The 15161-nt window shown below is 36.3% G+C and overlaps 1 protein-coding gene across 1 annotated transcript; it reads right to left on the minus strand.

Annotated features, from left to right (window-relative positions):
• Nucleotides 1-7563: 7563 nt before the first annotated feature.
• On the minus strand, nt 7564-9802 carry LOC144716296 (alpha carbonic anhydrase 1, chloroplastic-like). The gene is made up of 6 exons (XM_078591414.1): nt 9610-9802; nt 8906-9114; nt 8713-8819; nt 8422-8524; nt 8156-8338; nt 7564-7906 (listed from the first exon to the last, which is right to left on the minus strand). Exons 1-6 carry the CDS (start codon nt 9785-9787, stop codon nt 7778-7780), a joined length of 909 nt encoding a protein of 302 aa, XP_078447540.1. The 5' UTR covers nt 9788-9802; the 3' UTR covers nt 7564-7777.
• Nucleotides 9803-15161: the final 5359 nt, after the last annotated feature.

Genomic DNA, 15161 nt, shown 5'->3' on the forward strand with positions numbered 1-15161 from the left:
GGATATAGGACTATATATTCATGGTAGCAGATGATGAGGATGTTCCATCAGTGAGTTGATACACACTCCTTTATATCTTGTAGAGCAAGGGCTGTAGCCTAACACCCCACACACTTGACACTAAACCTATCGATTGGTTTAAATGAATCTCACATTTTATAGATGTGTCTAGGGGGTCACACTCAAGCAACATACATATATGTCTATCTATGTACATATCTATCTATCTGTCTTTATTTTAAGACAATATATTCATTGTTCTGAACTTAAGAATGCATTGTCTAAAATGCCCGTTTGGCAAATATTATAGATATGAGATTTCCAGGTATTGTGAACTTTCTGAATTAGAATTTGTTAACCTTGTGGTGATCACTGTTGTGGATGTCTTGAAAAGTGCTTGGTCAAAAATCCTTCCACTTTTAGTTTGGTTTACTGTTTCAGAAATTAGTTGTATTTATGTGGCGCCACATGTTTGATTGTGTCCCACATAGTCTGAGTTTGTGTAACTAAGTTGGAGAAGCATAGTAGATTGACTGTAGAACATTCTCATTGTTATGTATTACTTATCTCAATCCTTTCATTTCTAGGGGCAGTTTCTGTTCAATCATCTTGGTTTGGCATCCTTGAGCTGTATATTTCTTCCTATACCAACACAAATGAGACACCTTATCTCTTCCTCTCATCAAATTATTGTTAATTGATTCAAAATCACATACAACCTGCTAGAAATATTGAAAACGAATCTGACAATATCACCGCATGGTATTTTTGTTGAATATGGTCTTCTATCTATCTATCTATCTATCTATCTATCTATATATCTATCTATCTATCTATCTGTCTGTCTATCTATCTTCGTTCTATGAATTCACTATGTATCTATATACTTATCGATACATTGATCGTGTTATTCATTTATTGCATATCAATCTATTTGTCGATTGTTCTATGCATTTATGATGTATCTATGTACCCATCAATTATTCTATACATTAATGATGTATCTATCTATCCATCAATCGTTCTATGCATTTACTATGTATCTATCAATACGTTGATTGTTCAATGCATTTACGGTGTATATATCTAAAGAGAAACAACAGCCATGTCAGATCGTCATCGACCAATAGGTTTTTTAAATAACTTGGGTTAGTAAGAAATGAACATATATCTATACTCGGTATGAGAAATAGATGGTTATGATTAAATATAAGATAATATAGATGGTTAGGATTAAATATAGATGGGATAAATCTAGTGGATAGAATTAATAGGATTATATAAACGTTAGATAGACTAACAGTTAAAAATAAATCTTTAAGAGGTAATTATAGATCAAGATCTATAACTACCTATTACTAGCTGTTACTATTTCTCAATAAATATCAACACATCTTTTTAACAAAGATTTAACTTTTCAAGGAACAACAACGATCTTCTCCTTATCTGGCTTCCATCATTTCTCCCCTCCTCTATCTCCATTCTTCTTCTTTTTCTTCTTCTATTTCAACTCCTTGTGAGAGAACCTTTTTTGGTATCTGAGCCTTAGATTTGAATGTGCTTTGAAGATATCCATCGGTGCAGACTTCATCACTGCAATTTATCGTTGTGAAAAAACTTTTCGTTTGATTCTCAACTTGCGGAGCGGAAACAGAAGAGTTGTTAAACTAGTCTGATCCGCCAATGCAGATTTGTCGCTGTGAAAGATCAACGTTTTCTTTGTGTGAAGCTGTACCAAAGAAGCGGCCGCCCAAGCTCGCAGCAAGGAATAGGGAAGCAAGGACGGTAGCCAGCAGCGCCGGCACCATCAGAAAGATAATCCGACAATAAGTCACACCCAAAGACCAGAGAAATGCCCGTGCGACAAAGCTGCATCATTAATGCACAACTTCTTGCTTTGAAGCTGCGCAACTAGTCCTGTTCAGCAAACTTCCTGGTCCAAGAACAACATCTCCACCCGACAATAGAGATCAACACCCACATCGCTACAAGCAAGAGATTGACTCTCTTACTTGGGTTTGCCTCTCGGTTATGTCATGGATACCTTGAGCAGTGGTTTAGTAACCGCCACATGACAAGTTCCGGCATTTTTTGCAACTGGAATGGCGGTGTCCATAAAGCTTAAAAATGACAACTATCAAGCATGGAAGAGCTCCATCTTACCGATTCTCAATGGGAATGAATTAGTTAAATAAATAGAAGATTCATCACCCCTTATCTCTGTTACAGGTTCTGAAGGAAATACTATTGTAAATCCAACTTTCAAAACATGGTGGATCAGACCAACAAGTGCTTGGCTTCCTGTATTCAAATCTATTTGGGTCAATTATACCTTGCATCATCAAAGCACGCTCTTCCAAAGAAGCATGGGAGAAATTGGAAAATATATTTTCCAATTAAAGTCAATAAAAAACTATGGAACTTCATCGAAAATTCCATACCATGAAGAAAGGTACTATGACAACTGATGAGTACATAGCCTACTTCCGATCTATAGTTGAATCTCTTGAAATTGCAAATCAAGTGATGAGTGAACCAACTATGATTTTCATAGTTTTGAGAGGATTAGGCATAGAATACTCACAGTTTGTTGTTAGATCAATGAAAATATCAACAGTATGAAACTTGATGATATTATCATGAATTTAAAAGCTCATGATCCCTATCTGGCCTATCAACAAGAAACTACTTGAAAAGTTTTTGGTCCATCAGCACATAATACTCAAACATACAATCAGGAATGAAGAGATGGGTATTACAATAGGAACTATTACCAAGGTCGTAGCAGAGGTCGTGGCAGAAATAATAGATTGGAACCAAGATGGAAGATTTGCTTCCAGTTTGGACATTGAGCATGTGAGTGTAGTGAATTTTGCCGCAACACAGATTTCCCCTAGAGAAATACAAATCAGCAAGAATTCAAGAAGCAAAATCATCTCCAGGATAACCTAGAGCTTACACTGCCAATGCAGGTAGAAATTCTTCAAATGAAGCATGGTACCCTGATAGTGGTGCTACACATCATGTTACATCAGACAAAAATCTGCTACATTTATCCACCAACTACCTTGGCAATGATCAACTTCAACTAAGTAATGGCTCAGGTTTGAATATTCTCTCCATTGGATCTCCTTGAATTGTTACCTATGATAGAAATATTTATTTAAAAGATGTGCTGCATGTTCCATATATATCTAAGAATTTATTATCCATTTGACAATTAACTCTAGATAATGATGTTTATGTTGAATTTCATTCTTCATAGTGTCTTGTGAAGGACAAGAAAACAAACTGGGACCTTCATCGAGGATCAATTAAAGATGGGCTTTACTGTCTTGATTCCTCTTCCAACTCAACTATGCCAAAACATACATTGGGGTGAAAGCTTCATAAGATACTTGGCACTCATGACTGGGGCATCATCATTTTCTCATTATAAAAAAAATTCGGTTTGCATGTTTCTCAATTTAGAAAAAACTTTATGAGTGAATCTTGATGTATTAGCAAATCACATAAATTCCACGTTTAATCCTACAAATCATAATTCATATGAAAATTTAGAAATCATTCATTCAGATCTATGGAGACCATCACAGATTCAGTCTCATTCTGGTTTTCTTTATTATGTTATTTTTGTTGGTGGTTTTAGTAAATTTACCTGGTTATATCCACTTAAAAATAAATCACATGTCTTAACAACCTTTACATAATTTCAAAAAAGAGTAGAGAATCAATTTCTACCAAAATTAAATGCTTTCAGTCTGATTGGGGTGGAGAATTTCAAGCCTTACACTTCTTATTTAAATAAAATGGCATTATTCATAGGATTTCTTGTCCACATACTCCTGAGCAGAATGCAACTGCTGAAAGAAAACACCGAAACTTGGTTGAAACAGCTTTAGCTTTACTTCATCAAACTCGTATTAATACAAATGTCTACTCCTATTCTAAAAAATATATCTCCTTTTGAGGTTATTTTTAAAAAATTTCCAAAATTTTCATGGTTAATAACTTTTGGATGTTTGTGTTTTCCATATTTAAGACCATATACAAAACATACGTTAGATGACATATCTGTGAAGTGTGTTTTCATGGGCTACAGCACTTATCATCTTGGATATAGATTTTTATCTCTCCATACAAGTATAATTTTCATTTCTCAACATGTTATTTTTTATGAAAATATATTTCCTTTCTCAAATGTTCAAACTAATATTACATTGCCTGGTCTTCTTGGATCTCGTCCAAATAACACATCCTATTCTTCTCCTTTTTATTTTTCAGTTGCATCTTTATCCAATACTTCCTTGGATCGTTCATCTTCTTCTGATTAACCTTGCTTAAACTCAATTCCTAATTTATCAACTCCTATGAGCTCAAATTTACAAAGTCTGTAATCTTTATCTTCATCCAGCTGAATCAATCTAGATGCAGATTTACTTCATACCTTAGATCACATACCAGAACAAGATACTCATTTTAAAGTTATCATCTTAATCCAACTCCTACCAGATATCTATCTCCAAGATTCTCATGTTTCTGTAAATCCAATGATATGCTCTACTTCATCTACACACTCTATACACTCATCAATAAATTCTTATGTTTTTATTAGGCATCCTCTACCACATTGTCTCCTTACCACCCTCCCAAAATCTTTAGTGCCCACTTCTTTCTCTATAGTATCTAAAGACAAGAACTGGATGCTTGTAATGCAAGCTGAATTTAATGCTCTCATTTAAAATAATACTTCATCTCTGGTTCCTAGAAATCATAATCTGCATGTAATAGGATGTAAATGGGTATATAAAATAAAATACAAATCTTCTGGAGATATTGATCGATATAAAGCCTGACTTGTCGCCAAAGGATATAGTCAACAAGAACGCTTTGATTATTTTGAAACATTCAGTCCTGTAGTTAAACATACAAATATTAGTTTATTTTTATCTCTTGCTATTACTAATAATTGTAAAATCCATCCATTGGATGTTTCTAATGCATTCTTACATGGAGATCATATTTGTAAACTTCAAGGATTTTAAGATTCTCAGTACCCAAATCATATATGTGAACTTCAAAATTCTATTTATGGTCTGAAACAAGCACCTAGAGCATGGTTTCTCATGTTAACTTCTTTCCTTCTAACTATTGGTTTTCTAGGATCCAAGACTGATACTTCTCTGTTTTATAAATCTGATCCCTCATTTTTATCATTATTTATGTTGATGACATTATTATTATTATTTGTCCTGATCTCTATCAAGATAATATACTACTTTCAAATCTTGAGACACGTTTTGCAATCAAAGATCTTGAACTAGCTCATTTCTTTCTTGGTTTTCAACTTATTCCAACTAAAAATGGATTTATTCTATCTCAATTGAAGTACGTACATTCACTTTTACAACGTGCTAATTTATAAAATAGCAACTCCTTGTCCCTTAAGTCAATCTTCAATATCATCTCCTTCATCAGATCTACTCGATGATTCTACTTGTAGAAGTTTAGTTGCAAGATTAAAATATCTTACTTTAACATGTCCATATCTTTCTTTTTCTGTTAACAAGGCATGTCAGAAAATGTATAATCCTTTTTCTAATGACTCCCGCACTTTAAAACACTTACTTCATTATCTTAAAAGCAGTGTTACTAAGTGCATTTTTTATTCATTGGTTAATTTTTTATTCTGATTCCAATATAGTCCTAAGTGCATTTAGTGATGCAGACTGGGTAGGGAATCATACTGATAGAATATCAACAAGTGCTTATTTAGTTTATCTTGGAAAAATTTTGATTTCCTGGAGTTCAAAAAAACAACCAACTGTGGCTAGATCTAGCACTGAAGCAGAATATAAAGCTTTGGCATATGCAGCATCTGAAATTATTTGGATTAACTCTCTTTTGACAGAAATTCACATAGTATAATCATTACCTCTTACACTTTGGTGTGACAATATTGGTGCCACTTACTTCGCTAAAATCTGGTATTTCATGCACGCATGAAACATATTGAGATAGATTTTGATTTTGTACGAGAACAGGTTGCTGCTAAATTACTTGATATAAAGTTTATCTCAAGTGATGACCAAATTGCTGATGTTTTGACCAAGCCCATCTCCAAACAACGATTTTGGAAGCTTTGATTCAAGCTCAACGTCATCTCCGTCACAGATGATCTTGTGGGGGACTAAAGAGGAACAACGGCCCTGTAAGATCATGATCGACCAATAGGTTTTAAATAACTTAGATTAATAAGAAATGGACATACTCGATATGAGAAATAGATGGTTAGGATTAAATATAGATAGGATAAATCTAGTGGATACGATTAAATATAGATAGGCTTTTATAACCGTTAGATAAACTAACGATTAAAATTAAATCTTTAAGAGGTAGTTATAGTTTGAGATATTTAACTGCCTATTACTAGCCGTTACAATTTCTCTATAAATATCAACACATCTGTTTGACAAAGATTTAACTTTTCAAGGAATAACAACGATCTTCTCCTTTTCTGGCTTCCATCATTTCTCTCCTTGTCCTCTATCTCCAATCTTCTTCTTCTACTACTTCCACTTCCATGAGAGAACTTTTCATTACCAACCCATCAATCGCTCTATGCATTTACTGTGTATCTATCTATCCATCGATCGTTCTATGCATTAACTGTGTATCTATATATGTATGTATATATCTCTGTATCTATATATGTATATATATCTGTAGCTATCTATAGATCTATTTTATGCAGAAATCACTGAATCAATGAATAGATCTGCTCATCTTCAGATCGTTTTATCTATCCAAGTGTTGTAATTGTGGGTCAGACTTTGTTGTTCTATGTCTGTCGGTGTATCCATCTTGGAATCAGTATTTTTGTTTCTTTCTATTTATTGTTTATTTTTGTTTGAAGTACACGGTCGGAACGGGTTTGTGTATCTATGTATTTAATATAAAGATCACTCAAGAGAATGGGATGTGAACATAGTTGAAGATGAAGAAGTAGAAGAATGAGGAGGTAGATGATAAGGAGGTAGAGCAACGCCAGGAGTAGTTGATCGAGATCGGTTTTATTCACCTTAAATCTTAATACAAGTGAGTTAGTATTTATAGCTAATATTGATAACGGTTAGTATGGGGAAGTTACCAATCGAGTTGTAACTTCCCTTTTAGATTTAATCTTGTCCAGTCATTTGTTTTGACCATTTCGTGTCTATCTTGAATCCTATCTAGATGTAATCCTAGCCATCTATGTTTTCCTATATTTAATCCTATGCACCCATTTCTCATAACGAGTATTAGATATCATGTTTTTACTAAACTACAGTTATTTAAAAATCCCTATTTGTCGATGACGCTTCTTTCTGACGTGGCGATTGCTGAATCTTCTTTATTTAAGGTAGGGTCGACAAAGGTTTGTGGTTCTAGTTTTTTGGATCCCTCATTTCATCTTCTAGTTTATATATATTATTTGTATAGTTAGGGGGGGGAGAGAGAAAAGCGTGACGAATGTAATTTGTTGATTGATATGGTAAAAAACCTTCGTCGACATAGTTGGTATCTGATGAAGGTTTGAGTCCAGTTTATATATCGTTGGTGCAAAAAGAACAAGGGGAGAAATGGAAAGTGATTTTCGCAACGTGTTTAAAAATTTCTTGATGTGCGAGCGGAAGATCCCAATTGTTGAAGATCACTTCCAGCTCATTGCACAGTAACGAACAAAGGCTTCACAACCAGTACATATTTATGCGTCTTGTGCATTATGGGGGGTGGTTTAGACACCTTGGTTGCAGAGTAGCACTCGACGACCAAGGAGAGGCTGGGTTGGTCTTGCGTTATGGCGACAATCATCTTCCAAAAGAGATGTTAAAGAGCTCGCTTGCTCGATACTCATCTCCATCACCTGAGGTTGAACCGGGGGTAAGACCAAAGCGTCAAACATAGAAACTCGAAATACGAATGCAATTGATAATTAAGTTAAACGAGAGAAGAGAAAAAGGAATGGAGATACAATTATAATTACGTTAAGGATTAAGTATATGACAAAAGAAAAGGCGAAAACCATAAAATATAAAGGAGCCAAGAAAAAAAAACTAGAAATTATAAAACTAAAAATGATAATCATGGCCAATGATCGGAAACGGTTGCTAACCTTGCCCAGTATGTTCCAAGTAACGCCTTCGGTACAAGGTGGAGTTGTGAGCGAACCGACATAGCGGTAGTACTTGTTTGTGTGTTGTGTAAGGGCTCTTGTACTCACAAGCCCTGCACTCACGTTCGCATGGGGATTCCCACTCTTGACGGCCGTCATTAGAGTCGTCATTTTCTCCGCCAGCTGCACCAGTCGTAAGACAGACGATCTTAAACTCAAGAATTGGGAGACGCCCATTAATCCAAGGGAATAACAAGCTTTTATACCTGCGAGAGGAACGGATCAGCACGGCCGTATTTGTACAAAACAGCCACCACGCTGATATCCCCGGTTTCGCTCAAATGAACTAGGTGCATCTCTACTGGGTATCTGGAGACCAAATCAAAAGCATTGAAGGCAGCCGTTTAAGTCAATAATTATAATAATCTGTTGATCAAGTCAAAGAAATGATGGCAAGGAAGAGAGAGGTGAAGAAGAGAGAAATCGTGATGGGGAAAAAAAAAAAAGATGACGTTGAAAAATAGAGGCAGACGGAATAAGAGCGATTAGCGGCTTACTGGACACCATCGATAGTATGCTCGGAAGGTGAATGCCAGTGGAGCTGCTGAAGTTTATACTTCTTCCCGTCAATAACGATGACCCCGACATCTTCTCCGTATTTGAGCTGCGAAAGATATAGTTTATCTCTTAAAACTTTATTTACTCAAGACTCAAGAGTTTGGCTAGAGGAGCTAATGTCACGATTCTCACCATGACGTTGAAGCCATTGTCAATAAGACTTGCACTGCCAGGGTTGTACGAGCTGCCGAGGGGTTTTAAATTTGGATCGGCTACAGCAGCACTGCGAACGATATCGATAGGTGACTGGCGAGTCCCGGTGGCGCAGAGAGCGTATTGGGGACTAAGATCGCCCCATTTCTGTGGTGTTATACTTCCATCATATGCAAACCTTGCACGGCCTGGAGAAACAAAAACAACGTGTGACGAAATGTTGCTGTGTTTAGAGAGAGAGAGAGAGAGAGAGAGAGAGAGAGAGACCAAGAGAGCGAGGGAGAGAGAGAGGGAAACCAAGAGAGCGAGGGAGAGAGAGAGGGAGACCAAGAGAGCGAGGGACAGAGAGAAAGAGAGACAAACAGAGCGAGGGAGAGAGAGAAAGAGAGACCAACGAAGCGAGGGAGAGAGAGAAAGTGAGACCAACGAAGCGAGGGAGAGAGAGAAAGTGAGACCAAGAGAGCGAGGGAGAGAGAGAGAGACCAAAAGAGCGAGAGAGAGGAGAGACCAATAGAACGAGGGAGAGAGAGAGAGAGAGACCAAGAGAGCGAGAGAGAGAGAGCGAGACCAAGAGAGCGAGAGAGAAATGGGAGATGGAGAGATGGATGTAGACAGGAAGGAGAGAGAGAAAGAAAGAGAGAGATGGAGAGGGAGAGAAAGATATGGATGTAGATGTGTTATACCATCCTGAGCCTCGACTCTTCCGGCATGGAAGTTAAGAACTAGGAGTAGGCTTACAAAAATCAAAATGGCCATCGGGTGGCCAGATATATTCAGCTGGGTTCGCCTATTTACCCTATTAACTTTTGACGTTGCACAGAGGAGAAGTATAGATGGTGGAATAGAACTTGCAGCGCTCATGTAAGCTTATATAGACCATGAACCAGCCTTCGCCAATGGTGGATCGCATACGGCCCTCTTATTTCTACCAGTAATCACAGCCTCTCCTTTAGTCAACCCATATCTATTCCTCGCGTCCTTCATGTCTATCTTCCTCCGTTTCCTCTTTCAGTCAGAGAGGAGAGTAATGCTGCTGCAAATGGTCTAATCCATAACCCGGTTTGTGACAGAAGAATGAGGGAAACTGATAAATTAAATGAAATGGCGCACTTAAGTGTATTTGGTTCATTCATAGCCTCATGTTTGATCAACTCATTCATAGCCTCCGATGATGCATTGAACAGAAATGGAGAGCAATGGACTTGGACGTTTTCGCGTCTGTGGAAATATTTTTAAATCAACTGGGGGACCGGAATCCATTCTTCTTCAAGGCCGCTTATGCTACAAAATGGTAAGCCGATAAGTCCACGCTATGACTTCAATTGGATTCCAATAAAATTGGTATTAAAAAGCATAGAGTTGGCGCTGTCGTCTGGTGAGCTGTCATGAAACGAAAAACTATTGTCGCGTGCGTTTCAGTTCCTCCTCGAATATAAATAATAGACAACAGAAAAGTAAAAGAAAGCATATATGCATGCATATTTCTATAAGGTATGTTCGAACATGTGAATATAGAATCGTTTGATATCTAAAGAGAAGGATCCGTTGATAGGTATAGAGATACACAGTACCAGACTCACTTAAAAAGACCCACGGGGAAACAAATATATGTGCATCAGCGTGCACAGAATTCGCAAAACTTTAACGGTCGGTAAAAGCAAGAATTAGTAAATATATTTAAAATGATTAGTTGAAGGTTCCCTGCATGTTTCTAGATGCAAGCTTTCGAACTCTCCAAGTTGTTTGTTGACTTAAGGGATTATCTCACTGTTTTTTTCCGCAGGACAATCTTTCTTTATTTCTTTCTTCTTTTTTTTAACTTCTTCCTCTTTCCTTATATTCTCACTCATTTAATTATTAGTTTTTGTTTATTTCATCCAATATTTCTTTTTTTTTATTTCTTTGATGCTTTGAACGGCACAGGCTCATATCTCCATCAGGCTTAAACATTATGTGATTGAAATGAGAGCTAGCCCAAGTGAACAAGAGCTAGCATAAGTCTTTCGTTATGTCGTCTACCGAATAAAGAACGATGAAGTAGGAAGATATGGCAGCTACAAGGGTCAAACATCAAGGAAAGATGAATAAATTCATCAGCGTGTAGCGTGTCACGATTATCTGTAGCGTGTCAAACACATAAACATAATGAACCAAAGTAATTAATCTAATTTGATAGCTTTGTTATTGGATAGGCCTAGCGTTCTGGGCATGAGATTATGCTATTTTTAACTATTTTCCCAACTCTGGGGAGTTAGTGGGTCGCGATAACGTCAAAATTTACATCATGGCAACTTCGACCTTCAAAGATTTTCTTTCCTGCATGTACTGGAGATTGATAGAAACGGCAGGTATAGAAATTTAATCATGTAATAATTGATACTAAAGATTTCATGTAGAATCTCAGCCTCTATCTTAGTCAACCCCCACAGGTCAACATCTCCGTTTGATTATATATTGAGTGGTGGAAACGAAAGTGTGTACAAAAAAAACTCTTGCCCCACAATCTGATTGGGCGACGTTGATTAATAGTTTATTGGTATTTCCCCATCGGCCGCCCTCGGGTCTTATCTGGGGCCAACTAATAGATATCAGTGGAATATAAAGAAACGAGAGTTTCGCTCGTGAAACGTCAAAAAATGAAAATATTAAATAGTTTACGTTGTAGCCTGTCTGGATAATACCTTTGGCACCAAAAATGTCAAAGAAGTAAATAAATAAAAACGACTCTGAGGAATTGATTGATTCAGAGACATGCCAGAAGATGAGTATGATAGGAAAGATTTTGGTAAAATCGACTTCGATCGCAATGGAGGGACTCTCAGCCTCCTGCGCCTCAAGAAGTGGTACTTCTTTCTGAATTACTTCAATCGGTTCAGAGCGCGCCGAGGAAAACGAGAGACAAAATCAAAAATAGGATTTTATTGTCTACATGAAACAGAACTTGCACCTTTCAAATGAGGCAATATATAAAATTAAACAAAAACCATTGAGATTATAGGTAAAATCTTTAATTATAATACATAACTATAAATTTAAGCGTAAAAGTAAATTTATAATTAGCCATTGCAGCATTTACAGCTTTCAAAGTGTTGTGCAATACATAAAATAGAAAAAAACCATTGAGATTACTGGTAAAATCTCTAATTATAATACATACAGATAAATTTAAGCGTAAAAGTAAATCTATAATTAACCATTCCAGCATTTACAGATTTCTTAGCGTTGGGCAATACATAAATTTGAAGAAAAACCATTGAGATGATAGTAAAATATTAAATTATTATGAGTAACTATAAATTTAAGCGTAAAAGTAAATCTATAATTAACCATTCCAGCATTTAAAGCTTCCAAAGTGTTGTGCAATACATAAAATAGAAGAAAAGCCATTGAGATTATAAGTAAAATCTTTAATTATGATACATAAATATATATACTTAAGTGCAAACAAGTAAACATTTTCAATAAAGCTGATTGTAAAAAATATAAACTGAAAATTAAAATTAAAACCAGGATATGTTCGATTACATAATCAAAATTATTGTACTATTTTTTAATTTTATCCATTTCCAGCTCCTATTGACTCAACTGAGGGATTGAAAGGCTAATTAACCGGCGAATTATCTTCATATATGGCCAATTCTCATTTAGGCGACACCGGATTGGGTGTTATCCAGTCCCTATAAATATTCGACCACACATGTAAAGTCTAAATGGAGATAAATTAAATAAAAAAATGTTTTATTAAAACTAGACGGTCTGGGGACTGACAACCATTGTATGGTTGTTTTTATTGCACTGTATGGTTCTCTTAACCTCATTAAGAGAACCAATAACTTGCGGCCGAGAACAATGCACTCCAAATTGGTTTAAATTAAATCACAACTCCGTGTTCTACGACCGCATCTCCCTGGACCTCCACGCTTCATTTAATTCGTAGGAACAAAGAGTTGATTTATTTATTCGTTTGACTTCTCTTGTGAAAGGTGTTCGTGACAGGGTAAACACTCATGTTATTTAATATTATCCTTTGCTTACGCTTCACACGCGGAGCATCCATATCGTTCCTTTTTATCGTTGTCTGTTTGGCTGATCATTTAACTTGAGGACGCAAGCTTCGAGCAGTGCCTAAAACGATTGGTCAATGTGAGAGTTAGAGGGTAGCCACCAACTACGGATGAATGCCAAGTCATCCGACTCATCTAATCTGACTATAGCGCAAGACATTTCTCTATCTAGCTCTCTCTTTCGGACGCGTTGACTAAACTAGAGGCGGAGATTCTAAATAGAATCCTCGCAATCAATGATTCTACTGCGTGCTGACTCATTAAGATTCTTCCATTTTATCCTTCTCTAGTTTATTCCGTTACTTCAAGCATCTGTTCTACACTGCTCCAGACGGTATAGCAATTTTTTTTCTTTTCAAGACAGCTCCTCTATTAATATTTTCATTCTGGAGACGATTTATGTTTTGGGTCTCTTGTGATGCGTACATGCTGAATCCAAAATGCAATCATGTTTGGGTGTAATGGTGTTAACAGAAAGAACTTATTCACTTATCTCCTCCTTGTCCAGACTCGCCTCCAACAATAAGCCTTAATATCCTCTTTCATTTTACAATTATTGGAGGATGCCCTGTTGGAAAATAATCCTCAAAATCCTTCCCTTCAACACTAGCACGTCTAAGCCCTTCATCCAAAATGTCATTGCACAATGAGATATTTTTCACATCTTATGGGTAACTGGCTCCCTTCTAGAACAAAGTTTCGTGACGTTCTTGTAAGAAGGCGGTAATCAGAAAAGTAGCTCAAAGAGCTTGATCTTCACATGGATATTATCTGTCTTTGAAAACGGATTTAAAAAACTCATATGAGATTTGAGAGAAGCTCCATCGACCATTCCAAGCGTAATTAACCTTTGCTTCAAATATAGCCTTCAAGTAAGCATTTTGCTCCTATAGAATGAGTTTACCTCATACAATTGTAATATTAAAGTTTTAATAAGAGACCTCTCTCCATATCCCATTAGATACGCACAGTTGAATGACACGCAAGTGGATTTTCATTCAAGTATCGTAACTTTTCCTCCAATGATAATGTTCTGGCCATATTTGTATTCACTAATACTACCTGATGAAGTCCTTGATGGTTCTAAATAGCCTTCATTTCAATTTTCTAAAGGCCGAAGTCCATGTTCCCATCAAGATTTTCACTGTAAAACTTGCTTCTTGTATTGGGCTAGAAAGAACATCTTATAAATAGATTGGCCTATGATAGAGTCTTTTCTATAAATAGAATTTGAACTAAATTGAGTGTCAAATGTGTATCCCACCAATCTCAACAGTACACCAAGACTACTGCATGGTACAAAACAAACCATACACATTGATTTGTGAGATTACAAAATTCTTTGACGGGATGATCAATGTTCAAAATAGAGATTCAAAAGATGGGTAAAATTGAGAAATAGTACAAGTTCACCAAATGGAGAAACAACCAAGAATAGCCATACATGATGTTACCTCCCCGCAGAAGCCTCTTTCAAGCATGTTATGTTGATACCAAACTGATAAAACTATACATTTTACATAGGTTGAACCCTCAAAGGTGATTCTAAATAATGCTCAAATGGACCCTTACGAAGATCTCAGAAGCTTGTGGTGAGCACCACGGAAGCCTCTGTGAACCACCCTCTGTAGAAGGTTTCTCCGCCTTTCTACAAAATCTTGGAAGAGCCTCAAGCTTATAGTAGGATCCATTTGGTTCTAGAATAATTTCTAAGAGATTGTAAGACTCCATAAGATTCTAGAAGATTCTTGATGTTTTGGAGGTCCTAGAAGAATCTAGAATGTTCTGGAAGAGTCTAAAAAATTCTAGACCATTCAAAAATCTTCATTAACATTAGAGTTAATGATATCAACCAATGTGTATTCTTTGTGTTATAGTTATCCTTACAGACGATCATTTAATATAATCAAGTTTAAGTTGCTAACATAATTGAAGGCTTTTGAACAGATTATTAGCAATAAAACTCATGCACTAAGTCCAAATCGTGCCCATCCTATACATGTGCCATCGTTGGAAGAGATGTGCCTTACTTCTCTGAAGAGGTTTTGATTCCCAGTACGGCTCAAGGAGATTAACTCTATAATACATACTTAGTGGCAAGAGGGATGATAGATGCTATCACTTAAAATGGAAACAGAAGGATTTAGATCCACGAAGTGATCAATTCGTCT

This window comes from Wolffia australiana, chromosome 20 (assembly GCF_029677425.1).
Source record: "Wolffia australiana isolate 7733 chromosome 20, ASM2967742v1".
Lineage (NCBI taxonomy): Eukaryota > Viridiplantae > Streptophyta > Magnoliopsida > Alismatales > Araceae > Wolffia > Wolffia australiana.